Source organism: Sinocyclocheilus rhinocerous, unplaced genomic scaffold (assembly GCF_001515625.1).
Source record: "Sinocyclocheilus rhinocerous isolate Xijiao unplaced genomic scaffold, SAMN03320098_v1.1 scaffold1268, whole genome shotgun sequence".
Classification (NCBI taxonomy): Eukaryota; Metazoa; Chordata; class Actinopteri; order Cypriniformes; family Cyprinidae; genus Sinocyclocheilus; species Sinocyclocheilus rhinocerous.
This window is the reverse complement of record NW_015664016.1, coordinates 162,500-176,069: the sequence shown is the minus strand read 5'-3', so window position 1 is coordinate 176,069 and position 13,570 is coordinate 162,500. Positions and strand designations below refer to the sequence as shown.

The 13,570-nt window shown below is 39.9% G+C and overlaps 2 protein-coding genes across 2 annotated transcripts in view; both read left to right on the top strand.

The window, feature by feature from the left end:
• Positions 1-5,219: 5,219 nt before the first annotated feature.
• On the top strand, positions 5,220-5,766 carry LOC107729278 (basic salivary proline-rich protein 3-like). Its single transcript, XM_016539737.1, has one exon. It carries the CDS (start codon positions 5,220-5,222, stop codon positions 5,685-5,687), a length of 468 nt encoding a protein of 155 aa, XP_016395223.1. The 3' UTR covers positions 5,688-5,766.
• Positions 5,767-5,796: 30 nt separating this feature from the next.
• Positions 5,797-13,570, top strand: part of LOC107729277 (C-terminal-binding protein 1-like) — a 27,620-nt gene continuing 19,846 nt past the window's right edge. Inside the window, exon 1 of the mRNA XM_016539736.1 lies at positions 5,797-7,283. Within this exon, the coding sequence (XP_016395222.1) occupies positions 5,870-7,283 (1,414 nt within the window). The 5' untranslated portion in view covers positions 5,797-5,869. The remainder of the gene's footprint in view (positions 7,284-13,570) is intronic.

Sequence of the window (13,570 nt, the reverse complement as noted above, 5' to 3'; positions counted from 1 at the left end):
GAATTTGCACGTTCACTCGGCTCATCGCCTGCGAAAATCGCTTGGGTATGAACACAAAAGACACGTCGAAAAACATCGGCGATAAGCGCGCGCGATAATCGTCCCGGTGTGTACGAGGCTTTAGACCAGACTGAAACCATGATAGAGCTTAAATCATTTTGTACACAGAGCATTTCTTTTAATCCAGTGTGAGTTGTTCTTGTTGTAACAAAATGAGAAAATTTTTCATAAATTGGCAGTTTATAAGCAACTTTAATATATAAAAACACACACAGTATGTACAGCATTAGGCACTCCCAGCTGAACAAGAAAGTGAGTAAATTAGTTGAAGTAATGTTTCATTTCACCGCATTCTGCTTTTAATCGCTTCATATCCTTTTTTTATGAATTTGCTTCCCTCAAAGAGCTCTCGTATTAGTAGTCATGTATAAAATTGCTTACACATGTATTCCCAGATAGGCCGAGAAGCTTGTTGAAGCCGAACGTCCCACGGGGTTTTGTATTAGATTAGTCGCAGTCTCTCGGGCACAAAGGATTTATGAAAATTCTCTCTCTTTTCCTTTGTTTCTGTCTCTCTTTCTTTCTCTCTTTTGTTCCTTAAAGTTCTGCAGAAGGATGACTAAAGACAGTGTTTCCATGATACTGCTCTCCTTGATTTTTCCATTGTGATGCAACTGTATTGATCCATGTTGTTTTTCTTTTTGGTAATTGTGTAGCAGTTGTAAAAGAATCCAATATAATCCTCACTGCGTTTGTAAGCGAAAGTCACAAAAAGAAAGAAAAGACTCTTCCAGAGAGATTTGATTTCACTTGGCTGTGTTGCATACTCTCTCTTGCTCTGTGCCAAAACCTATAGTGAACTAGTAAGGCATCAGTGCCACGCTCCAAAAAGTAGGCAGCATAATTATAAGGGAGCTTGGCATGTAGCATACACAGAGAAGTCAATCCCAGCATGCAATGCGCTTATGAGGTGAGAGAATTGCTGATTATAAAAAAAATAATTATTTTATCTGTTGCTGAAAATAGTTGACAAAAATAGTGCATTCTAAAATAATGTGTTTTTGTGTGTCACTGGCTCAGCAACAAGTTAACTCTACTAGCATTAGTTCTTAGGTTTGAATCTCCAGTGTCGAGTGCTTTTTGTGTGACATGCATGTGAAGAGAGTACAATTAGGTCACTTATGACAAGGAAACTATATTGGGGGGTCACTTGGAATCTGGGAATGCTAATGTATTCAGGTGTTACTGATTCTGAACAACAGGCTTAAAGCCAAAATGAAATTCAGGCTTCAAACAGTGTTTCATAAAAGTGAAAGGATCAAAACAAAGCAAAGTGCTGGAAAGTCACTTTAAACTGTGCAAAGCTTTAGATGGTATCAAAATGCAGAATGTATCACAATGACAGTGGATAGTCAAAGAATATGCCCTATTAATTTTATCCTCACAAGTCTCTTTCTCTCCCCTCCCTCTCAATCCCTCTCTCTCTCTCTCTCTCTCTGGTGTTTGTGGGGATCAGAAAGGATTTGGGTGGAGTGTTTCAGTGGCAGGTGGACAAAATCTTTTCACAACAAAAAGCTTTTCTTAAACCGAAAACTCAAGATCCAACTGTTAACATTCATATTGCTGGAATGTTTTTCATGAAACGCATATTTGCAAGCCTATTGTAGTATTATTTGATGTCCCAGATTTCGCCTTTCACCCCCTGTGGGTTTTATAATGCTTATCTTAATAACATAGCCATGCTTTCTCAGTGGGGAATGAAAATGAAATGAAAATTCCAAACCTGTATGCATTTCTTTCTTAAAGAACGCTGGGGTCCAAATAACATTGGACAACATTGACTTTAATTGTATGGACAAAAATCCACTAAGGCATTTAAAAAATATATCTTCTCTTGTGTTTCACAGAAAAAAAGTCAGGTTTGGAACGATGTTAGTAAATGTTGACAGAAGTGTAACAAAGAATTTTTATGTTGTTCTGATGCTTCTAAGAAATTACAGTGACCTTATGTAATTTCACTACAAGTGGTATCGCAATTTGCTTCAGATCTAATTGGTTTTGTAATGAAGCTGTAATCCATAAGCTTCCAGAAGCTTTGTGACCTCATTGTTGGTGTGCTGTGAAGGGTGTTTGGAGGCAGTGGTTCATATAGCTGCACTGGTGTCGGCTGGGGTCATAACGCAATAGATGAGTGGTGATGCTGGATCTCCGCATTTGCGTAGCTTTTTTCATAAATTGGCAGTTTATAAGCAACTTTAATATATAAAAACACACACAGTATGTACAGCATTAGGCACTCCCAGCTGAACAAGAAAGTGAGTAAATTAGTTGAAGTAATGTTTCATTTCACCGCATTCTGCTTTTAATCGCTTCATATCCTTTTTTTATGAATTTGCTTCCCTCAAAGAGCTCTCGTATTAGTAGTCATGTATAAAATTGCTTACACATGTATTCCCAGATAGGCCGAGAAGCTTGTTGAAGCCGAACGTCCCACGGGGTTTTGTATTAGATTAGTCGCAGTCTCTCGGGCACAAAGGATTTATGAAAATTCTCTCTCTTTTCCTTTGTTTCTGTCTCTCTTTCTTTCTCTCTTTTGTTCCTTAAAGTTCTGCAGAAGGATGACTAAAGACAGTGTTTCCATGATACTGCTCTCCTTGATTTTTCCATTGTGATGCAACTGTATTGATCCATGTTGTTTTTCTTTTTGGTAATTGTGTAGCAGTTGTAAAAGAATCCAATATAATCCTCACTGCGTTTGTAAGCGAAAGTCACAAAAAGAAAGAAAAGACTCTTCCAGAGAGATTTGATTTCACTTGGCTGTGTTGCATACTCTCTCTTGCTCTGTGCCAAAACCTATAGTGAACTAGTAAGGCATCAGTGCCACGCTCCAAAAAGTAGGCAGCATAATTATAAGGGAGCTTGGCATGTAGCATACACAGAGAAGTCAATCCCAGCATGCAATGCGCTTATGAGGTGAGAGAATTGCTGATTATAAAAAAAATAATTATTTTATCTGTTGCTGAAAATAGTTGACAAAAATAGTGCATTCTAAAATAATGTGTTTTTGTGTGTCACTGGCTCAGCAACAAGTTAACTCTACTAGCATTAGTTCTTAGGTTTGAATCTCCAGTGTCGAGTGCTTTTTGTGTGACATGCATGTGAAGAGAGTACAATTAGGTCACTTATGACAAGGAAACTATATTGGGGGGTCACTTGGAATCTGGGAATGCTAATGTATTCAGGTGTTACTGATTCTGAACAACAGGCTTAAAGCCAAAATGAAATTCAGGCTTCAAACAGTGTTTCATAAAAGTGAAAGGATCAAAACAAAGCAAAGTGCTGGAAAGTCACTTTAAACTGTGCAAAGCTTTAGATGGTATCAAAATGCAGAATGTATCACAATGACAGTGGATAGTCAAAGAATATGCCCTATTAATTTTATCCTCACAAGTCTCTTTCTCTCCCCTCCCTCTCAATCCCTCTCTCTCTCTCTCTCTCTCTGGTGTTTGTGGGGATCAGAAAGGATTTGGGTGGAGTGTTTCAGTGGCAGGTGGACAAAATCTTTTCACAACAAAAAGCTTTTCTTAAACCGAAAACTCAAGATCCAACTGTTAACATTCATATTGCTGGAATGTTTTTCATGAAACGCATATTTGCAAGCCTATTGTAGTATTATTTGATGTCCCAGATTTCGCCTTTCACCCCCTGTGGGTTTTATAATGCTTATCTTAATAACATAGCCATGCTTTCTCAGTGGGGAATGAAAATGAAATGAAAATTCCAAACCTGTATGCATTTCTTTCTTAAAGAACGCTGGGGTCCAAATAACATTGGACAACATTGACTTTAATTGTATGGACAAAAATCCACTAAGGCATTTAAAAAATATATCTTCTCTTGTGTTTCACAGAAAAAAAGTCAGGTTTGGAACGATGTTAGTAAATGTTGACAGAAGTGTAACAAAGAATTTTTATGTTGTTCTGATGCTTCTAAGAAATTACAGTGACCTTATGTAATTTCACTACAAGTGGTATCGCAATTTGCTTCAGATCTAATTGGTTTTGTAATGAAGCTGTAATCCATAAGCTTCCAGAAGCTTTGTGACCTCATTGTTGGTGTGCTGTGAAGGGTGTTTGGAGGCAGTGGTTCATATAGCTGCACTGGTGTCGGCTGGGGTCATAACGCAATAGATGAGTGGTGATGCTGGATCTCCGCATTTGCGTAGCTCTGCAGGCATTGCTGGCCCATCATAGGATTATTGTTCAATCAGGATTTGACGTTTCCTGACAGTGCTACACGATTCTGCCCTGCTGCATTAGATCTGTATTAGTTTCACTGGCCCGCCCCACTGGCCCATCTCTTGGAGTCCAGCAAAGACCGCCTGCTTAATGCCGGCTGGCCAGGCTTTTGAAAGAAGCACAGATCACCTCAACCATTGGCATCAGGTAAGCGTGTCCATGACAGCATGTGTTCCTGTCCAAAGGGATTTCATTATATTCATTATCATCAGGGACACATTTTGTGTGCATTTGCATGTGACGTCACAAGGGTGGAGAGTGGATTTAAGCTGGCTTTATTTGGTCTGTAATCCCTCATAGCAATCTGAACGAGTAAAATGTTCGGAGTTGGAGCGGATCAGCTTCGCTGGATTATCACAAGCCCCTGCCTCCTCCACACCAACCCTCCCCTTGTAAAAAATTTCCTTCCTGTCTCTCTGTTTTCTCTCTTATTCTTTCCCTCTGTCTGTTCACGCTTGTCGCTTTGCATTGCCAGAATGGAGTAGTCAGGCAGGCTTTGACTACCAACGTTATTTGTGAGAGTGCTTGGTGTCCTCTTTCCTGCTTCCATCACCACCAGCAGTATTCCCCAGATTAATTATTCACCGATCGCCAAGCAAGAGGAGCCATTTGAGCCAGTCCTTGCCACTGTGATAGAGACGGGAGACAGAAATTACAACTGGACCTCAGGTGAAAAGCAATACTTCTGTTTTAATTTTTTTCTTTCACCTTCCTTCCTCACACCACTTGACAACATCCTGCAACTAGAAACTTAAAGGAAAACCTTTCTCATTTTTCTTCCCTGTGAGTAAGGTATATCTCTTCCTCATGTTGATCTCCAGTAAGCAGTTGCCAATCGGCCGCTCCCAGAGCTGGGAAACGCTGGGTGGGAATGAGGGTCGTTGGGAGCGCAGTGACAGTGTTTACGAGCAGCAGGCCCGGATGGGTCCCCCTGACCTGGATTTGAAACGGGAGCAAGACTCCTACCAGGAATCTCTTTACAATCAGGGATATTTGGATCATCCGGACCCCCGTAACATAAGAAAGAGCTCCGTTCCTGAGTTGAACAGCCATTACGACCGGCCACCCATGGCTCACCGTGGTTCCCTGCCACCCCACGACTACTATCAGCAAGACTCAGGCATGTCACCACGGCCATCTGAGGGTTTTTATCGTGGAGCGCAACCTCATTCTATTAATAGGTCATCTTCACATTATGGAATGATGGCTGGTCCTCGGCAATTCTGGGAACAGAGCTCAGGAGGTCGGCCTGGTTCTGCTGCCCCAACACCTGGCATACCTCCTCCCCCACCTCCAACTGCTCATGACATGGGTCGTATTTACAGAGAACCATCCCTGCCTGGACCCCCACATGCTACTCCTGGCACCAAAATGATGCAGGATGGGTAGCGCATTCCAAGCCGTGCACCATCTCCAGCTCATTATATAATGGAGCCAAATTCTCCCGTTATGGTGCTGAGCCACCTGCCTCTCTAAACAACCATTCAGTCTACAGTGATGTTAACGGAAGGCCGATTGATCCTCATCAGCCAACCGCCACCTGCCTGGTAGTTGAACCAGTTGCTCAAGGAATGGATGGAACTGCCCGAGGTATGGTCATGCATCTGGAAAACCCCTCACCATACACCATACAACAGCAACAGCAAGCCCAACAGCAGGCTCAACAACAAGCACAGCAACAAATGCAACAACAAATACAGCAACAGCAAATGCAGCAGGTTCAGCCAGTGCAACAATTGCAGCAAGTTCAGCCAGTGCAACAAATGCCGCAAGTTCAGCAAATGCAGCCCATTCAGCCAGTGCAGCAAGTTCAGCGGGTACCACAGGTTCAGCCAGTGCAGCAAGTTCCACATGTGCAACCCGTGGCACCCCCAAATCCTCTCTATACTCCAGCTCCCCCTATAGCTGCTGCCCCAGTAAACACTCCAAGTGTGGCCACTATTCCTGCTCCGTTACCTCAAATTCCTGCTCAGCCTTTTACTGCTCCTCCTCCTCCCACTGTTCCTCAGATCCCAGTGGCTCCTGTAGACCCTAAAAAAAATGCGGACCCTGAGTTTCTGGCATTGCTGCAAAAAGAGGGCCTCTCAGAAAGCACCATCACCTCTCTACTGCAGCAGGGCTTTGACTCCACTGCAATGCTGGCTGTTATGGAGGAAAATGATGTGCGTTCAGTGGCTCCAAACTTGGGACAAGCTCGGGTTCTGTCGCGTGTTGTGCTTGGTTGCAAGCGACCACCTGAAATCCTTCCTGCTACCCCCCTGCATCCCAATGCTCCGGTCCGCGGCAGATCCAACAGCTTTAGCCATCGCAGTGACATTTACGTGCATCAGCCGCCACCCTTGACTCCGGGCATGGAGTCCCAGTATATGCAGCCACCCTCTACCCCCATGCAGACTATATCTCCAAGGATGGGTGAAGGTTATAGTCGCAGACCCAGCAGTGCTCCCTCCCAGCATCTTCTTGAGACCAGTGGGTATCCTGGAGCCAGGTCTGCAGGAGCATACAGTGGTGCTGTGGTTCCAGTCCAGCCTCGCGCTTTATCAGGCTACAATCCTCATGCTGGCTTGCCCATGCCACCTATGACTGCAATGTCCCAACAGATTCCATCACATCTACCAGGAATGCCACCACAAATGGCAGCTTTGCCAGCCACAATCCATGCAATGCCACAGCCATTGCCAGCAGTTCCCCAACCAATGACTGTGCCTGCTTTGGCGCCGCAGCAGGCTCCAAAGGCATACACCACCAACTATACTGTACCAATGGAGTTGATGAAAAGGGATCGGAGCTTGGCTACAATGTCACCCATGCCTAGTCCCCATGTAAACCCACAAGTAATGCGCAAGGCTGGAGTGTCCTCAGACAGAGCCCTAGTACCCGTTGGTGGTGCCTTCCCAGGCCAAAATGTGAGTCTGTCTAATCAGAAGCTCAGCCGGCGTACTGGACCTCCGGTCATTGTCTCCACTATGGCATCGCCAGACACAAGTAAATGAAAGCCCTCTTCCATTGCCGCCTTCATGTTCTCCTTTTTTCCTCTCCTCCACCCCCTCCAGTGCTTCAGCTCCTAACTGTCTGTGTCAGAGTGAGCGTGTGTGAACGGTTGTAGGTTAATTAATTCAAGTTAAATTTCTCCCCTTGAACTTCACTTTTAAGAAATGCTACACAAAGAAACCTTTGTTTTGTTGTTGAAATTGTAATGAATTGAGTTGCTAATGATGTTTCTAGATGTTTTCGTACCAAGGCTCAGCTTATTTTATTAAATATTATCAAAGCTTATGGAACTAGTTTGTTTTGTGATAGATCAAATTCAGCTTTCTTTTGTACATGAAGGCTTAGCAAAGATGAATTCATTTAGTGTGTCATAATTCATCATCTTTTTATACCTTGTCATTGCATAATTACATACCACTAAATATTGAATTTCTATAGTCTAGCACAAGCTCCGTTAAAAAGTATGGTAAATTGTGCTAAAATGCGCAAGCATGTTTTCATTATGTTGCCTTGTGGTTCAGTGGCCTGTTATATTATTAGTCAGTCACATTTTTGCAGTATTAGTCATTATCAGCTTCAGGGGTGTCAGTGACTTAGATTGTGTTTTATTTTGGCTTGGTATTTATTCTGTATTACATTGCTTTTATGCATGTTCTGTAGTAGGCGTATCTAAATGGATTTGGACTGACATGTTTTATTTTTATTTTCATGGTTTGTCTTTGCTAGTTTAAACCTCTGTCACTATCTGCCCGTCGCAGCTGATCTGTTTGACTAAGATACTGTGAGTGAAGTGTAGCTTGTCAGTTAGCGGTAGAGCCCTTTGATACATGTCTGAAGTGAATTGTCACCTTTGAGCCATACACAAGCAAGATCAGAATGATGGAATGGACCAGCACAGGGAGAGAACGACAGTTTAGTTTTTTGCCAAGCACAAACTTCAGTAGGAAATTTCCATTGTGAGAATCAACTGAGCATGTAGCCTAGTTTTTCAATTTATAGTTAACAGTGACATTACTTACGTGACATTTAAGAAAAACAATTTTCATTATTATAATGCAAAAAATATCCTTTTCATTATTATAATGCGAAAACATTTCTATTAGCCTGAAATGTCACAATGCAAACATTGCTTTATTCTCTTTTATGCAAAATATAAATATTTTTCTTTTGATTTTGGTGTGAAATGTGACTGTTTTTGTGGGATTCATTCAAATGTTTTTGCAGGACTGATGCTGATGCATGTTTTGCAGATCGTGCTAAAGACTGTAAAGGGTCATATTTCTCTGTTCTTCAATCCCACCTGGTGCAGCTGGTGTAAGAGACAGTTTCCAACCCACATTGGCTGTTTCAGAACGATGACCAATGACTGCACTGAGGGGGAGGGGAGGCAGCACGGGGAGTTTTACTCTGAGCCGAAATGGAGATGCAGTGTCAGACCCCGGCAGGAAATTAAACAACACATCACCGTAGTCAGGCTAATCACATTGTGGTGATAGTAATCAGAGTGTATGGATATGATTGGAGAGCCTCTGGGGTGGGAGAGAAATGAGCGGTGATAAACATTATTAAAGGCTGGCTGGTTCAGTGCCTGGTGAGCGAGCGGCTTCAGTAGGGTTGGGCACCAAAATCACAATATGAGTTATTATATTTCATGGTAACAGCATGTATCCCAAAATAGTTATTAGTGCTGGAAATCCAAGGAAGAATGATTTATATGTTAGATAAGTGTAGAAAAGACTATTTTTGGATAATCTAGTGGATTAACTACTTAACTACTCAAGATAAGGTTATTTATAACAAATAAGTCTGACATCAGTGCAAAAACAGTTGTACATTATGAAATTCTTAAGTTAAAAATAAATTATTCAAAACATTTCCACCATGTAATTGATATATATTGACACATTTATGCTGTTATTCTCTCGACTATGCAGTGCATTTAGATATTTGAAGGATTGAAAAATGTAGTTGTTTGATATGTTGTATTGTAGTGCAACTGTAGACTAGTCAATGGTTTAAGTACTGGTTGACCTACCCATCCCTCGAAAAGAGTACAGATAGCATCGTAATCTTTTACGACTGACTCTAATCCACGGCTTCCTCATGCATCCTCTCGTTTCGTTTCTCTTTCAAAGGCTTCCATTTCCCTTTGTATCTGTTTTCCTCCCTTTGCTTCTGTTACACCTTCCCTGCCGTCTCACTTGAGTTAATGGGTTTAGCTGGCTTTCGTTCCATATAATGAAACCATTTCTCCAGTGCCCCAGTCATCTCTGACTCCAGATGTTTCAGGTTGGATAGAGTCAGAGTACATTGCTCATGTCCTAAACATCTGTGAAAACCCCAGCGGGCAAGAATATGAGCGCTTCTCTTATGAACAACAAAGTCATTTGCATGTGGGTGATGGTTGTTTGTTTAGCCAGTAATTTCGTCTGCTAATGGACAGGCTGAAGAGGTATTCCTTAATTGTGTGTTGCTAGGTGACCTGTTTTTGGTAGCGACGACTGCTCTGATTTTTTTTTTATTATTATAATTATTATTATTGTGCCATCTCTTTTAGAAAGCATGCACATACACCATCATTCTTTCTTACGGTCTAATACATTTCAATGAACTGATCTGAAAAGAGCCTGCTTCCTTGTTCCTTGACCATATATGGTCATTCTAAATACCCCCAAGACTAATTGTGTCTATATATGGACATGCAGGGACAACCCTGGCAGAAGACCTTCCTTTCTAGTAAGAAGGGATTACGTAGCCATGGCGATGGGTGTCCGGGTCAAGCCATATGAGAGTTTTCCAGGTCAGGTGTGTCCATGTGTTTGTGTATAGTTGTTTGTGTTTTATTGTATCTGAGGTATTATTTGATATTGATTTTGTGGCTTTGGAAGTTCTTTTAGAAAGAGAGCTCTTAGCACCGAGCGTTTAGAGTGATCATCCTGTAGTCTGGGATAAGCTGCTCCTGGTCATGGATCAGAAGCATTACGCTGAAAGGAGGCTTCATGGTACGCTTTACTCTAGTGCAGGCTGTTTAGTTGAGCTACTTCATTCTAGGCCACAGTGTTTCTGTATGGTCGCAGGTGACTGTTAGTGCTAAAAAACTACAGTTGAACTAGATTTGCATTTTCTGAAGGGAATACTAGTGAATACTAGGTTCTGTGTAATCAAATGCAGCCACTTTGCCACTGGCTTGACAATCAGCATGTGATTGTTTTAGTTTTAATGAAAGAGAATCAGTATACTTTCATTTTTAGTGTAAAGGTGGCTATATGGTTAAATATATGCAAGGACAAGGCCAATCACAATTCAGTATGCAGATACTGTGGTGATGTCATCAGTGTTGTTTACTTTTTGAACCTAGCTAACTATAGCTTGATAAATAGATGGCACATTTAAGGCTAAAATGTTCAAAATACCATTTGAATTGACTAATTTTTACTTTTCTGAACACATATGATTGTAAAACTATGATATTATTAGGAGTAGCATGTTGCATACGTAAATGCATGTAGAAATGATTCAGTACCATGGTATTGATCAAATAATTTAATGTATGATGTATTGATTTGTATATGTAAAATATATGCATTTATGTTTATTCCAGTAGCTAACACGTTGCAGATATATACATATCTAATAATTGAATAATTGCAAATGAGGTGCTCAGAAAATGATGAAATTAAAAGAATGCTACTCAAAAAATATTCAGTTCAATTCAATAATCTCAAAGTGACCAAATATTGGTTTATGAATCGGCCTAACACTCATGGTATCTGTAAGGATTGATACTTTTTGATTTAGAACTCTATTAATAGTTACTGAAGAAATATTAAAATTTACATGTATTTTTGAATGTTTGCACTGAAAAAAAAAAAAAGGGCTCGCTTGAAACTATTTTCAATCAAATTGCTAGTAAATTCCACAAATTGGACATTGGAAATTTTGAAATAGAAAGACTGAAATAGTATTTTCTTGTACTTCAGTAATGTTTGTTTTATTTATAACTTGTTGATGTTGAGTAAAGTTGTATTCATATTACAGGTTTATTTAGTCTTGACATGACTGTACAAGAAAATAAAGGTGGCTGGTACAGCATAAAAATGACTTGTTCGCAGTTGGTGTGCAATAATCTGTAGAAATTTAATCAGTCTCTTAGGAAATTTGGAGGAAAATCAACATGGAGTAGGAAAAAGAGAGGAAACAATGAATGAGAATGAAGGGCAAAAGACGCTCAAACCCAAAAGTCGTTTCAGTGCCGATTTGTCCAGCTCAGCATATTCATTTACTGTGGGTTTCAGAAATGAAAAGAGAAGACCAAGAGAGAGAATGAAAGAAAAGAGATTAGAGAAGTAAAATCCCACTAGCCATCTGTGCAGGATGGGCCCAGTGGGAAAGGGGGGGGTGGTCTGGGTTAGCGCTCTCCATCAGAACATAATCCTGCAGAAATGAATGAATGCGTGTACTGTAATCCCTGTCCGCAGCAGGACGACTCATCTGACCTGTCTCTGACATATAGAACTGTCCCGCATCATGGCATATTAGCATTAAAGAATCAGAAATGGGTGTGATGTCGGTTTGTTTGAACGTATGAATAATCAATTTGCCCTGGTGCAGCATGCAGACGAGAGCTGTATGTAAACAACTCCCAGCGTCTGATATTTCCTACTTCATAAAATGTTAAACAACTTGTAAATCACTTATGCTGTAGCATTATTTATTTGTAAATGGCTTTGGATAACAGCATCTGCTAAATTAATACATGCATTGCATGTTGCATGTATATGCAGTTCACTGCACTAGTCTGTGTACACCTTAAATCTGCCTTTTTTGTGTGCACTACATAGCATACTAAATGTTTGCACAGAGTCACCGAGAACAAATGCTGAATGAATAAATGGGTGTCAAACTAGGGTTAAACTGTAAGGATGGGCTGATAGAGACTGAGTTTCTGGCCAGTTAACAGAAAGGTCACTTGCTTTATTGGGCCAGTACTGTATCATAGTATTATCTGTGTCTCATATATACTGGATTATCACAGTCTCATATATGCATGTGGATTTTTTGCATTGCAAACATAAACATTTGATTTTATGTGATGTATTCAACATTGTTGTTGCAAAATCTGCTGAACTAGTAGGTTGCATATTTGTCTGATAGTCTTGGAAGCATTAGTTATTGCCAAAATGCCATTGTCTTCCAGGAAAAGTTTTTTTTTTTTTTTTTACATTTATTGCTCCTATAGCTGTGCAATTTTTTAGTATTATTGAACAGATTGTTTTAACTTGTTTGAAAAACAACAAACATCATGATTAAATAAAAACAAATATACAAATTATATAATTTATTTATTAAAATGATATATAAATTAAAAAGAAATATGATGTTACATAATTTAATTAATAATAATGAATAATAATTTATGCATTTAGCAGACGCTTTTATCCAAAGCGTCTTACAGTGCGTTCAGACTATTCATTTTTGACCAGTATGTATATATGTAATAATATAATGTAATATAATATATGTATTATTATAAATACATGTATTACATATATGTATTATTATAAATGTAATAATAATGTATATATGTTATAATATATTATAATATAATATATGTATTATGTTATAATATAGTAAATAAAAAATATGTTCTAAAACATTAAAAAGCATGAAAAAAGGGAAAAATAATACAAATTATAATTTTTGTAGCCTGTGAAAATATTGGGAGGGCAAAGAACAAGTCTACCAAGTAGGGATGCTCGATTATGGCAAAAATCATAATTACGATTATTTTGGCCAATATTGCGATTATTTAACACTATTATGAGGGGGCCATATGACCAAAACTTTATATGAGTGATTTATTTAAAGATAGTGATTTAAAGGGGGCATAACACACACAGTTTCACCCAATCTCATGTTAATCTTGAGTACCTATAGAGTAGTACTGCATCCTTTATATCTCCAAAAAGTCTTTAGTTTTATCATATTTATAAAAGAAACATACAGCTTTATGATTCTCTCCGAAAAAAGCTGAGCTCCTGGAGGCGCGCCGTGGGCGGAGCTAAAGAGTGACGAGCACTTGAGCTCCGACTGCCAACAAAATACAGACATTTGATGCAGTTTCACTTACCGTCTGCAGTTCTGAATCATGACCGGGATCTTTTATAGCTGGGACCGCTCCATCTTTCAGTATCAAACGATGTGCAAATCCAGCGTCGAACTGGGCCTTGTTTATAAAACGTTCGTCAACAAACACACTTGTGAAACTCCGTTGCTGCCCC